General features: G+C 34.6%; 1 protein-coding gene across 3 annotated transcripts in view; it reads left to right on the top strand.

Moving 5' to 3' along the window:
• LOC131158870 (formin-like protein 18) overlaps positions 1-7,407 on the top strand; it is a 117,304-nt gene extending 109,897 nt beyond the window's left edge. The window contains exons 17-18 of one of the 3 annotated variants that reach the window (XR_009137528.1): positions 6,480-6,705; positions 7,027-7,407. Coding sequence is in view for 1 of the 3 variants with exons in the window: in XM_058113796.1 (XP_057969779.1) it covers positions 6,480-6,646 (167 nt within the window). In the remaining 2 variants the exon portion in view is untranslated. Of the gene's footprint in view, positions 1-6,479; positions 6,961-7,026 lie in introns of those variants that run through there. The other 2 variants (XR_009137527.1, XM_058113796.1) reach the window with 2 other exon arrangements.
• Positions 7,408-15,387: the final 7,980 nt, after the last annotated feature.

Here is a 15,387-nt window from a genome sequence, read left to right as displayed (position 1 = left end):
CACCTTAAATAGCATTCAGCTAAGGTGTGATTTGACTTCGTGCATATGATGCAATTCTGTCCTTGATTGCTGGACCTTTGAGGCTGAAAATTCCTGCCTCTACCATGGCCTCTTCCACGACCACAGGACTGATTATTTTGGCCTCTTTGAGACTGGTCTTGTAGCTGAAAATTTCCCTTCCTCTCTTGATTTTTCCGGTTCAAATTGAGCTTTGATTGAAAAGCCTGCTCCAATGGCTGACCTGAAGATCTTTTAATTCTTTTCTCATATGATTCTAAAGAACCATAGATGTCAAACATGGTCATAATTGAGAGGTCTTTTGATTCTTCAATTGCTTCAGCTGCATGATCAAATTTTGGTGGTAAACTTCTGAAAATTTTTTCAACGATCTTTTTTTCTTCTATCCGATCACCATAAGCTCTAATTTGGTTGACTATTTCAGCAACCTTGGAAAAAATCTTTGATGTTTTCAGAATCTTTCATTGCCAAGCAATCAAAGTTCATCCAAAGAGATTGTAGTCGGATCAAGACTACTTTATTGTTTCCTTGAAATTTCTTCCGCAGTGTTTCCCATGCGTCTTTAGCCTTTTGAATGCCAAAGATGCGAGGATAGATGGTCTTGCTGATACCTTGATGAAGATAACTCAAAACAAGAGCGTTATTTTTAATTTTTACTTTGTTTGGGCAGATCTCTGAGATGAGGTTGCTGTGCTTGTGTTTGTAGAGGATGAATCATCATTTGCTAAAGTTGAATCATCATACCTTTCTTCAATAATCTCCCGTAAGTCTCATGCAATGAAGAAAATTTTCATTTGATCAACCCAATACCCATAATTTTCTCCTTCAAAGATGGGTACTTGGTTTTAAGAATAATTGAACATAGTTCCAGCAGAGGAAGAGGTGCTGGACGACATGGCTCTGATACCAAATTTTGTTGGAACAGAAGAATAGAAACAAAAAAAACAGAGAAGAAAAATACTGAAAAATGCCTCTTCAATTTTCTGACTTGATGAAGAAATTACATATATAAAAAGCTACAGTGCTGCAGCACTCTTTGCTGGATTTTTGAGACTCTTTTCTATTTTTTCACGACTTAAAATGACTGGGATAAGGCCACTATTTATAGGGAAGAGTACATGGGGAATAGATAGGAAATTTTAATATTCTAGGGATTTGACAACTCATTAAATAAACCTAGAAACAAGGCAAAGCATATGACGAGTTCCTTGACTAAATAACTCACTCCTGTGCTATTAATGGATGACAGCTGTATTCCACTTTTAAAAAGTGAACAGAACTTTGAATAATTTTATTGCTGAATGTTCTGCTGACTGTAAGCTGAGTCGTCTGCTAACTCTTCAACTGAATAACTGAATTAACTAACTTCTGTAGGTTCACGGCTTTCTCACACACTACACAAATTTCTTTATGAAATCATTTTTAACTGTAACATAGTTGTTCCTCCTCCTCCTGTGGACTGCAACTCTCTACCAACCCTCTCATTCTTAACTCTGATCTAACCCTCTTGATCTTAACTCAGAATCAACCCAATATTTTTACCCTTTTTTCTATTACTTTCTCTCTCGCAATCCGCTGCACATCCTCATGATCCCTACCTTTGCCCACACCCAAATTGTTTGTAATGCCTTTGATCTCGTGCATTGGAACCCTCTACTCCTTGATGGAAAAAACAGTTTATGACTAACAAAAACTGTTCATTTTCAGGGAAAAAATAAAGGAATTTTTGCATTAAGGAGAGGACTGACCATCGCTACTTCTTGATTTCACTTTTACAATGGCTGTCAAAGGAGTTGCAAGCCATTCTATTCTCAGAAACACTATATCCTTGGGTAAAGGTGTTCAGGGCACCCAACCATGTCGTCATGGTCCAACTGAGAGAAAATGCTTTTGGGAGATTCTTTTTGTCAAAGGAGTTGCAAGCCATTCTATTCTCAGAAACACTATATCCTTGGGTAAAGGTGTTCAGGGCACCCAACCATGTCGTCATGGTCCAACTGAGAGAAAATGCTTTCGTGAGATTCTTTTCGATAGAGTTAAAAGGCAACTCAACTGATTTGTGTACCAGATAGAAGAGAGGCAATGTGGTGGAAAAAATTCTGGGAAGCTACAAATGGGAGTTGCCATGACTGTAGCTGAATGCAATTGGTACTTTTCGAGAGCTCTGCCTCACCAACATGGAGGAACTCTGACGAGGATGGTCAGGAAAGGCTGAACTCTGAGAAAGAGAGGCAAATGGAAGATTTTGGTGGGATCCGAGCCATGGGTCTCCCTTCCATTTCTAGAAAATTCAAATTTGAGAAGGGTTTCCAGGAGAGACAAGTGACCTTAGGCCCACGAGCAGGGGTGGGGAGTGACGATATGCTGCTCCAAATTTGCATAAGGTTTCATTCTCTAGAGCTCAGATCAGTAGGCTCTGCAAGCAAAGCAGGGGAAGTCTCTCAATTTTTCAGGGATGTTCAAGGAAACATGTAGCATGCTCAAGAAATTTAGGCTGGCAGCAAGCAACACTTGAGGAATAAAGAGCCAACACAGATTCAATCTACCCGAGCAAACCTTGTGAAGGTGGTCAGAAGTCATAAAGGCTGAAATCGAAGCTGGCAGCTGGCAGCTGGCAGACGAGATTCAATGAACAATGGAAAGCAGACCATGGAAACAGATGGTGGTGCAGAGTCTTATCCAGGCTTCAAAGAGGAGGAATGTGAGTCTCTTTCTTCTTATGAAACAGAGAACAAAGGGCTATTGATTGAACAGTTGCAAAGGAAGAGGGATGATACTGCAGCTGATATTGGGAGGTTCATGAGATAGAAACAAAAGCTGAGGATTTTGTAGGGATTTTGTTTTCAAACAAAGATTGTGATAGTCCATATCAATTGCCGCCTCATACAAACTTTGAGTCACCATTGTGCCATAAGGAATCAATTAGTGAGGGCTGCTTCAGATTCATGGAATTTTAGATCATGAGAGAGAAAATGAGGATGCCCAGAGTCTCCTAGATGAGTTGTGTTTGAGTCTAGTGAATTCTAGTGGAGAGTAAATCCTTTTTTTCTTATTAGGAGCATTTGGGTCTTGAAGAATAGAGATTGGGTGATCCTCCCTTCTTTCAATGCATCCAAGGGTCAAATTGTAATGTAGGACACGAGGGTAGCTTCCAAGGATTGTTTGAATGATCTTTTTATTTGTCAGTTTTACATGATCGTAGGGATTTAGGAGAGTGGTTTTTCACGTTGGTTTATGGCTCAAATTCCTCCTCCTTGCATTACTCTTTCTTGGACAAGTTTAGTAGTGTTTTTGACCTTTATAGTCCAGGGTGGGTGGTAAAGGGGGATTCCGGTATGATACACACTCTAAGGACATACTAGGGGACTCAAGGTCTCTAGCAACATGGGTAGGTTTGATTTTTGGATTAAAGATTGCAAGATCAGCTGTTTAAGCAATGACCATTTTACCTGGTTGGCATCTAGCTAAACAGACATCTTCCTATGTCGACAGATTCTTGTTCACCACCAAGTGGGTAGATGTTTTTCCAAATGTGGTGCAGGAGACTCTTGTTAGGACGGTTTTGAATCGTTGTCCCATGCTTTTAGACTTAAGTCTCTAACCCAATGTAGTGGGGCCCAACCCGTTGCAGTGAGGCCCCGCCCTTTTTAGATTCGATAACATGTGGCTGATGCGTTCCTCATTTAAGGAATGTGTGAGGTCTTGGTGTGGGTAGAGGGAGGAGAAGGGATCAAGTCCAGGGCCGGGAAGGTTATAAACTAATGAAGATATTGAGGGGTCAAACAGATTGGAGGTGAGATGACAAGCTTCTACAAGATCTATACACAGGAGATTAATGTTGGAGGGCATTGAATAGAGTTTCATTGATCAAAATTCAGTTGAATGGCTTGAAAGGCCGTTAAAAGTCAAAATAAATTAAAAAATCAGTGTTTTAGATGAGTAGGGAGAGAACCCCTAGTCCTGTTGGTTTCACAACGGCCTTCTTTAAGGACAGTGGGACTCCTTGGAGGGGACATTTTGAGTATTTTTGAGGAATTTCATTGTGATGAGGTGGTGGGCACTTGTGTGAACTCTAATTTTCTGGCCCTGATCTCTAAAAAGAGATGTCTGTGAGAGTGAGGAACTTTAGGCCTATTAGTTTGGTCTCTAGCCTCTATAAGATTCCTTCAGAAGTCTTTCCCAAAATATCTAGAGAGGTTTTCGGTGAAGCAGTGACCATGGCTCAATCTGCATTCGTTAAAGATGGATAATCCTTGATGCTATGTTGGTTGCCAATGAGGTGATTTGAGGATGTGAGGAGGAATAGCAATGGCCTATCTTTGAGTAGGATTTTTAGAACACTTATCATATGGTAAACTGGATCTTTTAGATAAAGTGATGATCAAGAAAGGCTTCATTGCTGTCTGGAGGAAGTGGATTAGAAGCTGCTTGAATTTGACCTATTTGTCAGTTATTGTTAATGGTCAATCTAGATAATGGTTTAGGCTTCCAAGGGTTTTAGGCAAGGTGATCTGTTGTCCCTGTTTTTGTCTACTGTATAAAGATGTTTTGAGCAGGATGTTTTTGCACACCCAGAGTTGGGGTGTGGGTGGTTTGATTACAAGTTTATCAGGTGGGAGAGAGGAGGTGGGGGTGTAGGTTTCAATTTGCCAATGATACTAGTTTGTTTCTGGAAGATAAATGCTGCAAAATTTTGAAAAGGTTATTATTTTTTTGAAAATTTTCAAAAACATTTCAGGGATAAAGATCAACTTGTCCAAGAGTGGGGTGGCAGGCATTATTTTGGTGGTAGGGATTTAGAGAGGTTTAAGGTGTTGGCAGATTGCTTATCTTTAGATTGGCCACAATCCTATCTTGGTCTCCCTCTCAAAGGCAACCAAAATACTGTGAATCAGTTTGTAGTTCTTCTTCCTTGTTCTTTTTATTTACTTTAGTTTTACTATTATTGTGTTATTGGTTTGAATTGCTTGTGCAGTATGATTGTAATTGGAACAGAATTGAATTCGAAATTTTGTATCAACCCGGTTCACCCCCTTTTGGGTTGCTAACCAGGACCCAGGTCAACAGTTCTTATTAGTTTCTGCTAGAGCCTGCAAACACAACTACATCATGTTAAACCAATTTCTAGAGTAAGTTAAGTAATGATTCAGCAGGTTAACAAATGACCAAGGATCTCTGTTTGTTTTCAAATTGATACACCTGCATGCCTGCATGCAGTGTGCATATGCTCACTAGAGTGAGTGATTCACTCCACTCCTGTTTGTTCCACAGTAGTGCTTTTCTAATGTTATGTTTAGTTTGCAGGAGGGGTTAGGGTGAGAATAAAATATTTATTTTGTGGCAATGTAGTAGTTTACAAAAGGTGAATGTCATTCTAAGACAAACAGCCACAAAAATTGATACCGTTCCAACCATGTTCTTAAAATTTTTGGTAATTTCATCGAATTTTCCAACCAAAACAGCAGTCCATTTCTCTTTTAATTTATGATATCCTGACTGAAATTTTGGAAATTCAAATTTAAAATTTAAAATTTATATATGCCATAAAAATTTTAGGTTTTTTATTTTGTTGCTAAATTATTCACAATCATCTATTTAAATATTTCTCGAAATTCCATTCATAAGAAGAAGAAGAAGAAACCTTAAGTCCCGCCTTTAAAGCATGTATTCAATATAACTAAATCATAGGGCATGCAAACTCTAAACTCAAATCATCGGGCTCATTTTTATCTCCATATCCATGCCTCAATGTATCCACTCATAGCCTTTATTGTCCTTCTCAGTGTCCATTCAGATCAGCTCCTATGAATGTTTTTTCAAACCCTGATATCCCTTGTATAACACTATCCAAATCCTCCCAAATTTGTTTTTTGAGGTTTCCTGCTAATCCTAGTTGGTGAGCATATGCACTAATGACATTTAGTGTCTCTAAGACTAAAACTATCTTTTATTTTTATAATCCTATCCCCTTTTCTTTTGACCACATTATGTTTTAGCTCTTTGTTGATAATGATTCCCAGCCCATTCCAAGTTTTTATTAACCTCTACTCTAGATAATCATGTTATTGTTAGTGATTGTATATGTTGTGGATCTCTCATCTGAATCCTTGCAATTCATCAAATTTTAACGCAAAATGACAGAGAATCTAAAACCCTAAGTTTACCATATATAATTGAGATTTCACTTGTCTCTTTTTTTTTCTCATGGCATATACTACTCTCAGGAACATTTTCTTCTACTTACCACATTTTATGCTCTAAATCAAAGAAGCTCTACATGACACTCAAAAAGGCTTTGTTTAGTTAAACTTTTTTTTTCCTTGTAAATTTCCCTGTTCTTTTCATCTTATGTTGAAATCTTTTGCATCTCTTTAGTAGGATGTTGCGATTTCTTTTTCTGGGCAAGTATGGCATGCTTTGTTCACTGACCAATACAAGTTATACCTGCATTTCTGCTGCAGTTGTTTCTACTCTGCTCAACTTTGTGAGGATGTTCAGCCGTGCTCACGAGGAAAACTGCAAGCAGCTTGAGCTTGAAAAGAAGAAAGCGGAGAAGGAAGCAGAAGTTGAAAAATTGAAGATGGGTGTTTCACAGGAGCGTGAAAACATTTCACACTCCTGTCGATAGTAGTAAATCAAACTTCACAGTTTTGAGCATAAACCATCTCCATGCAAAACGAGTAAATGGTAATAATACATACTCCGCCAGTCAAAAACATCTGGTGCGAGAAATGCAATTGATCTTGGTGGTGGTTGAGATTAGAATGTACATAAATCCACAGGAATAAATTTGAATTGTAGATATAGAGTTGTAAATTGACTCAATTTGCAGCAAACGACAAGGTTAAGTCTTTATCTTGAGATGTAAGTATTGCATTTCCTCATCATTGATCTCAGCTACTTGTTCAGTTCAATGAAAATAGCATGTTTTTTTTTCCCTTAGTCCTGTATCTTTTGCTTTTTAAAATTGGTCATTGATGCCATTTTTATCATGTATACTTCTCGCAGAGACGTGGGAATTGGCACCATTTTCTTCTTGGACAGGCAGCTACTCTTATCAACTTGACGAGTATCCTTCATCATCTTCAAGAACATTAGAGAGAGAGACTATTCAAATAAAGGTTTAGAATTACCGTGAGATTATTTTTTATTCTTTTTTTTATTTGTGTTTAATTTGTTCCTTTCTTTTGCAGTCCACTTTTCCTTCCTTTCTTTTTTTTTGCATGGATTCCTTCTGTTTCCTCTAAAATACCATTGGGGATGTAAATTCTATCTTCACCTTCTCTAGGGCAATATTTCCCCTCTTCATTTTTTGAAGTGACCGTAATTTAAGCAGCTCAATATCTATTTTATTTGAAATTATTGAAATAAAACAAGGGTATAGAGCAAGTCTCCTGTCGCTAACGACCGAACCAATGAGCAGGCTTATACAATCAAGTTGCTGAGATCCTGCCTACTGTGCTAAGTTTCAAATGCAATATTCCACTTGGTTTGCCCATCAACCAGTGATTGATATGTAATTTGATCAAAAGTTCCAATGAAAAGCTGACTGTCTCACAGGAGTTTTTACTCTACAAGGAGCTTTCATCTTCCCTCACATGTTTGCTTTTGCTATAAATTCGACCACTCTCAAAGATGGTTGTTACTCATTTCTCTTGCCCATTTTATTATAAAGGGTATAGGGTAAAAGATGCTAGTCTCTTCAAAAGTTTAAGAAAACAACACCAGCCTTTATTAAAAGTTTAAAAATTTTATGAAACTCAAAATTCTCACAAACCTTTCCCGACATTTGTTTTTTCATATACTTAATTTTTGAGACATTTATACCTCTTAAAACTCGGTCTTTTTCTAAAACATAAGGGAAGGTTATGTCTTTCTGTCAATTCTCAGCGAAGGTTTTTATAATTCTTGAAACTTTAAGTAAGTTTGTAATATTTGAAATTTCTAAAAAGTGTCTTTACGAAATCTCAGGAAAGATAAGTGTCTTTTGTTTTTAAATGTATAAGGTGTTTATATGACGTTTGATGTTGTATTAAACTATTAAAGCCCTAGAGTCCAAAGCATTTACCCACTTTGTATTTAATATTGTAATTTGTTGAACAAACAAACTACTTCAAATGGTTTGTTCAACCATATGTAGTTTTAAAGTGGCTAAAGTCCTCATGACCTTAATAAAATGTTCAATATCATATTCATATGCTCGCATGTGAATTAGAAAATTTCAAATGGATGGTGTACAATTATGTAATCTTACATCTAGGTTTCATGAGATAGTGCAGTAGTGTATTTGCCCATGATATTGAAAATTAACCTTATAAGGTCTTCCCTACCATAAATGGATGCCAATTAAGATGTCTGTCAAATGTAGAGTCTCTGGTTGAAAATTTTTAACTGTTTATATAAGATTTGATTTTGACCAAAACGGGCAACCTCATGAATTACCTTTTTGGTTTTAAGATTTAATTGCAATTTAGGCTTTAAATTTTATATATATATATATATATATATAAGTTCTACCAAGCTTCATTTTCTCAATCTTCTTTTCTTTTCAGTCTTGCCTTTTTCCACATATCAATTATCATGTTAAGAATCACGAACTTGAGGTGGACTTCTTGACATAGGACGAAACATAGGCCAAGGTTAAATAAAACGAAATGATAGAAACTCAAGCTCAAAAACTTAATGGTTCGCCCCCATTTGCCCCTAGCACTGTCATTGAAACTCCTCTCAAGTGATCAGTGAACAAAATTTTGATTTTATGAATTGTTAATATGTGATTTTTCTTAATTTTTAATTGTATTAAAATAAACTTTCGTTTTTTGTAGTATTTTTTATATAAAAAATTATAATAAAAATAAGTTCTCCTTATTTTCCTTTCTTTATTTTTAAGGGTCTGTTTGGATCAAGGATTTTGTTTGGGAAAAGGAAATGAAAGAAAAATAAGGAGGAAACCTATTTTCCTTCTATATAAAATACTACCAAAAATAAAAATAAAAACGAAATATCAATGATGTGTAAAATCAAATTTTTATTTTTAGATTTGGTATATTTTAAATTTTCTTTTTCATTTTTCTTAATACATTTAATGCATAGTCATACTCAATGAGTCCATGCTCACATTCCAATTGTCTACAAACTCAATGTGTCAAAGTGGTAACTGAGTTTGATCAGAATTTTGGGGTTCCAACATTAAGTAGAATAAGGTAATATTCATGCATCCTTATAACACTAGACGAATTATCATAATTATAGGAGAGTATTTTCATGAAAATGTGAATTTCTTGACATTTTTTCTTTCTTTTTCCTAAAATTTTCTGAGCTCCGAGCATAACCTAAACAAAATTTTAATCCAAAAAATTTTTTAAAGTTTTATACTTTTAGCATTCAGTTCCATAACTTTTGATTTCTCAACTTTTGTAGAAAAGAAAAAAAATAAATAAATAAAAAAGTATGGTGGGGACATGATGAGAGCATGGAGTCCTATTGTATGGTTGCAGTTACTACAAATCTCAATCTCTGAAAGGTCAGAATGGAAAATGTTGGATCTAGATGGAGAACTTTTGTCATCAATGTTTTTCAAATGTATATTAGAAATTAGGGCATTCAGAGTTGACCTTACTTCTCACTAATTCACATGCCTGATTTTTTTTTCTTTAATTTTCAAAGACATAAACATTGATCCAAAAGGAAATAAATAAAGAGAACTAAACATAGTTTTCTATAAAAAAATATATATGTATTATTAGCATATTAAAACAAGCTGCTTTAATAATAATAATAATAATAATAATAATATGCTTAAAAGATCTATAATAGCTCAATATATCTATGTCATTTATTGTTCATTACAATATTTGGTTTTAGGACAATTGCAGAGTTAAGCCTACTAGAATCATTTTAAAAAGAGTTTACCCACATTAAGTTTAACCTTTGATTTTAAAAGTCACAGAGATTATCTTTATTTAATTCAATTAAGTTGATCGCACATTTAAATAGTTAGATATGAAATAATTGAACGTAATTTTTTAATTATATGTGAGCAAAGTAAAATTTGACTTGACTACAGCCAAATAACTGTACTTATCTTTTGAATTTCTACTATTTTTGAGATCATGTGGCTTGCATGAAAGATTTATCGACATTGAGCAGTTTTGACCTAGACCGAAAATGTGAATAATAAGGGCTACTTATGACTATAGTGACCTCAAGATCACGGGTTCGATTCTCCCTTGAGACATTACACTGGTGAATTATCAGGAACGTGTCAATGGGCGAGCAACTTTCACCCTCCCAAGTTTGGTGCCGCACCATAATGTTCAAAGTGGCGCGATAATGGGTAGAGTCTTTGAGTTATCAAAAAAAAAAAAAAACTTTTTAAAATGAATTAATAAATAGAAGTTCATTTATATTAACATAAAAATTGTTTAACCTCCAAAGAAAAATGAATAGTAAAAAAAAAATTAATCATGAATATTTGTAAATCAACTAAAATGTTTAAAATAACCAAAATAAATGTTATGTTAGTATACGTAAACAAATAATATAAATAATTTTTAAATTTCAAAAAAATTAAGAACAATAATAAAAATAAAAATAAAAACCTAAACTTTAAGTCCTACTAGGTGGGTCAAGTACATAAATTTTTTTCCATCAATTTACATAATTGTAGACAATTTTTTTTTACAAATTCAAGATTATTAAATCCTTACTAATAAAATATAATAATATATTTTTTTTAAAAAAATTGAATTTAAAAATTTACTTTTGTAAGAAAAAACTTTGCACTCCAAAGGGGACAAAAATCATTCTAATGAACCACGTGACACATACAGGCAAAGTAAAAATTTTCAAACATATTAACTTATTAAGGTAAACTCAAGACTCTCTTGATTCGAATGTTGAGAGTTACGTCTTTCTATTTGAGATAATAACTTGGTATTTAAGTGCAAATGGGTAGAGAGACGGACTCATTATTCCGATGAATTAATCGAATGTGCAAAGGACTCGAACATCATCATTTCAAAATTGAACAATTTTGGCCTAGATTAGTCTCTATGTTAATGATAAGAACAAGCTTTTGAAAATGAATAATGATTAAAAGCCTTTCAAATCAGCATAAAAATTGTTTTACCTTCTAAGAAAAATAAATAGTTAAATGTTCATGAGTATTTCTAAATCAATTAAAATTTTTCAAATAATTTTAAAAAAATTAATTTCAAAAAAAAATTAAGAATGCCTATAAAATACCATAAAAATAATTAAAAAAATTAAGTCTTAAATCCCACTAGGTGAGTTGATTACATGAATCCTTTTCTGCTAGTTTAGACAATTATAAACAATTTCTTTTGATAAATTCAAGATTACTAAATTCTTACTAATAAAATATAATAATATATTTTAAAAAATCGAATTTAATCATTTAAAACTTCTTTTTTAATAGATAAAATTAGCTTCTATAAAAAAAAAATTTGCACTCAAGGAGGACAAAAATCACCCTAATGAACCAAATGACACATACGAACAGAGTAAAATTTTCAAATATATTAAATGATCTGAATAAACTCAAGGCTCTTCTAGTTCGAGTCTTCGAGTCTTGAGGGTTATGGTTTTCCATTTGAAATAATAGCTCGGTATTTAAGTGGAGAAGGGTAGAGAGGCTGATCCATTATCTTGATGAATTAATCGAATATGCAAAAGCTCTCAAACATCATCGTTTCAATATATATATCTATATATATATATATATATATATATTGAAATTAGATAAAATAATATTAGTTTATTATTTCAAAGTATGTTTTGGATCATGGGATTAGAAATCTAGTGTTGGCAGCAAGCATATTTTGAGCAGCGTGCGAATCACGTGCCGTTGACGGAACCAGAAAGAGTGGCTGAGCAGAAAACAAAACAGGTTGGTGAGATGATTTAATTTTCTCTCCTTTTTTAATTGCTGTTCTCGCTAGTGGGAATCAACAATTCCGAGAAAGTGACAGCAGCCATGACCCATGTATTCTTTGGTTAGTAAGCTTCCTTATGATTTAGTTGTTCAGCCAAACGCGGCCCAGTCCCTCAAATGGTTTCCAAGCTTAGGTGAAGATTGTGTGGTGAGAGTCAATCCTGCTCGTGTAACCTTCATTGCCATCAGCCCAAGTTTTCCTCCATAAGTTTTAACTTCTATTTATCCATTTAAAAAAAAAATTATACTTATAATCATTTTAGATATGTGATTATTATTATTATTATTATTATTATTATTTAGGGGTGAGGGTTTGAGTTTTACTTCTGAAAAATTATACAAGGAATCTTCTCCTCTATGAGTCTATGTGTCCATATGCTTTTTTTCTAAATTTTGAAAATGGGTCTCTCTCTTTATATATTTAACATTAATAAATGTATGACTAATTTTTTACGTGTTTAATATTAGGAGTGATAAAACAGGTCGAAACTCGATAGGTGACATGTGATCTGCTCGTTTAAATCGAGTTTTGATTTAACACAAGTTGACCTATTTATATTCGACCCGTTTATTAAAAAGATTAGGTGGGTTCGGGTCGAGTCACCCTTTTAAAAATAAAATGGAGTGTTTTTTAAATATATATATATATATATCATTTTATATGAAATTTTAAAAAATTAAAATAAATAAATTATATTTTTTAAACAAGTAACCCATTTATTAAATGGGTAGGTTTGGACTTAAATAGTAGTCACCCGTTAATAAACAGGTCAATTCGAACCCGAACCTGTTTAATCCCAACCCATTTATGACCCCCCCATTAACCCGTTTTGTCACCCCTATTTAATATTGTCACGCCCCGAACCCTGAAATAAGACCCAGGGTTGAATTAAGTAACCTAACCTGTCTCTGTATCAATATAAACCATTCATGATACCATATACAAGAGGGTCCGACCCCGTGAGGTAATGGATGCCCTATATACATATATACAAAACATGTCCATACTCATCAATATACGCAGCGGAATACGGTCTTTCTTTACATCAAACTGTACCATACCAAAGTCTATATCATACAAGGTTAAACATACCTACAAATACTATACATATCACGGGTGTCTACAAAATCCATCAGGACAACCCGGTACAAAATTCGTACCTATCAGGTACTAACAGTAGCTAAACACACCCCCCGCTTCCTGATGCTAGGATGCTAGTTTCGGCTACCCGAAGGACCTGAAAAATGTTTGTATATATTTGGGGTGAGACACCTCTCAGTAAGGGAGAAAACAAGTTATATCAGTGTGTGGCATACCAGTGTCATTTTCATACTTCATAACATATACATATGATACAATTTGAAACACATACGTACAGTTTTAAAACAAGTTCCATACATTCTCATTCAATTTCATACAGTTCCAGTATTTCCACAAAATCCATTTCAGTTCATACGATACTCAAATACATACATACATACATATGGTCAGTGTCGTCACACTACTCACAACTGCACAAGTCACCTATTCTCACAGCGGTTACGTTCCAACACATTAAACTACGAAGGTTTCCGACTCAAGCCCAATAGTGAATCCATTGCTACATATGCAACTACACAAGGTCACCTGGTCTAACCCCGATTACGTTACCATGTGCAAACTACGCTGCGTCAACCTAGGCCCACTGTGGTCCGTTGCTACATTCGGTGACCAACCGAATCATACTGGTGATATTTCGCACCCCGGATATAGAGTTGGCCACTCTTGCCCACGGTAGTTAGCCGTTACAGGGCACAGCGTACGGTAGTTAGCCGCCCCTAGCCGATTTTCACAAAACCTGGAATCACTTTGGAACTCACGTCCCTATACATTTCAGCGTACGGTAATAAGCCGCCACATAACTGTTTTTCACAAATACCTGGAACATTTACATACATACACACGTACCACACTTATTTGGTTTATGGCAAATCATATCGTTTCCAATTTCAAGTATACAGTTTATGCAAATATGGATTACGGTCACCTCAATAATACAGTTTAAATAACATAAACGGTTTTCCAATCAAATAAAAGATGATACCCGAAATCCCCAATTTTCTGGAAAATTATAACCCAAAAATCTCGTGTTTTTACCTGATTGATTTTCCCAAATAAGTAGTCAAAACATACATACGATTGTAGCCTACAAGCTTACCGATCTTAATTTCGAAAATGAATTGATATAAACAGAATCCCTTTACCTCAAACCGAACCACGAACTCTACGGCCCTCAAAACTACGAACCGAGACTCCGAAATTTACAAACCACAATACTAAATATGCTTATAATTCATACTACTATCCATATACCGAATCAGAAATGAAAACCGAGCCTTACCTCGATTTTTGGCCCGAAACCCGAAAATCCCGAATCAAGATTCCGATCCGCAGAAGTTGTAGAGAATCCTTCCACGATCCTTGTCGTAACTCCGGATTTCCGATCCTACCAACGACCGACAAGGAAATCTAGAAAGAAGAGAGAGAGAGAGTTTAGAGAGAGAGAGAGAGAGTTTAGAGAGAGAGAGAGAGAGAGAGAGAGAGAGAGAGACAGAGAGTAAAGAGACTTAATGAAGAAGAAAACAATTTTTCCTTTTTTAAGCCTTTGACTCGCCCAGTTTTCGCCGACAAAAAGTACCTTCGTCGACAAAAAGTCAAAGATTTCGTTGCGGATGTCGACAGCCTCGTCGACGAAGTCTGATATTTAAATTTTTCCAAACCTCTCGGCTTCTCTTTGTCGACGAACCTCTGAATTTCGTCAACGAAAATTCTACTGCCTTCGTCGACGAAATCTGCAAGAATCCATTTTCTATTTTCCGGGTTCTTACAAATATCTTGAGAACAGTCATACGGATATATGGAAGGGAGATTTCATATATAATTTTCCATTACTTTCTAAGAATTTTTTGATTGATAAATTCAAAACTTTCCTTATTAGAGGCAAAGCTTTGAGTCGTTCGGGTTACACCTTTTCAATTAAGATCAGATCTTAATATTTAAGTAGAAAAAATTAAAAGGTTAAGCGCATTATTGTGTGAATTAGTCAAATAAGGATTTCAAACATTGTTGTATCGAATTATTATTATTATTATTATTATTATTATTATTATTATATAAAAATAAGAGGCTCTTTATGTTCTCGAAAAACTTAATGCTAATTTCTTACAATTCATAATTGAAAAAAAATAAAACATAAGAACCAATTAAAGATTTATGTAAAATTAACATATTTATTATAAATGAGAAATAATTTAATATGTGCATTTATTTTAGGTTCTTTTCAAAAAGAAAACACATTTGTTAAATGTGTGAGTTTACATACAGATTAATGGCCTGTTTTAATTAGAAACTATGTGATCAATTTAACTTTTTT

This window comes from Malania oleifera, chromosome 6, assembly GCF_029873635.1.
Source record: "Malania oleifera isolate guangnan ecotype guangnan chromosome 6, ASM2987363v1, whole genome shotgun sequence".
Classification (NCBI taxonomy): Eukaryota; Viridiplantae; Streptophyta; class Magnoliopsida; order Santalales; family Ximeniaceae; genus Malania; species Malania oleifera.
The sequence above is the reverse complement of the archived record's forward strand: the minus strand, read 5'-3'. Positions and strand labels throughout refer to the sequence as shown.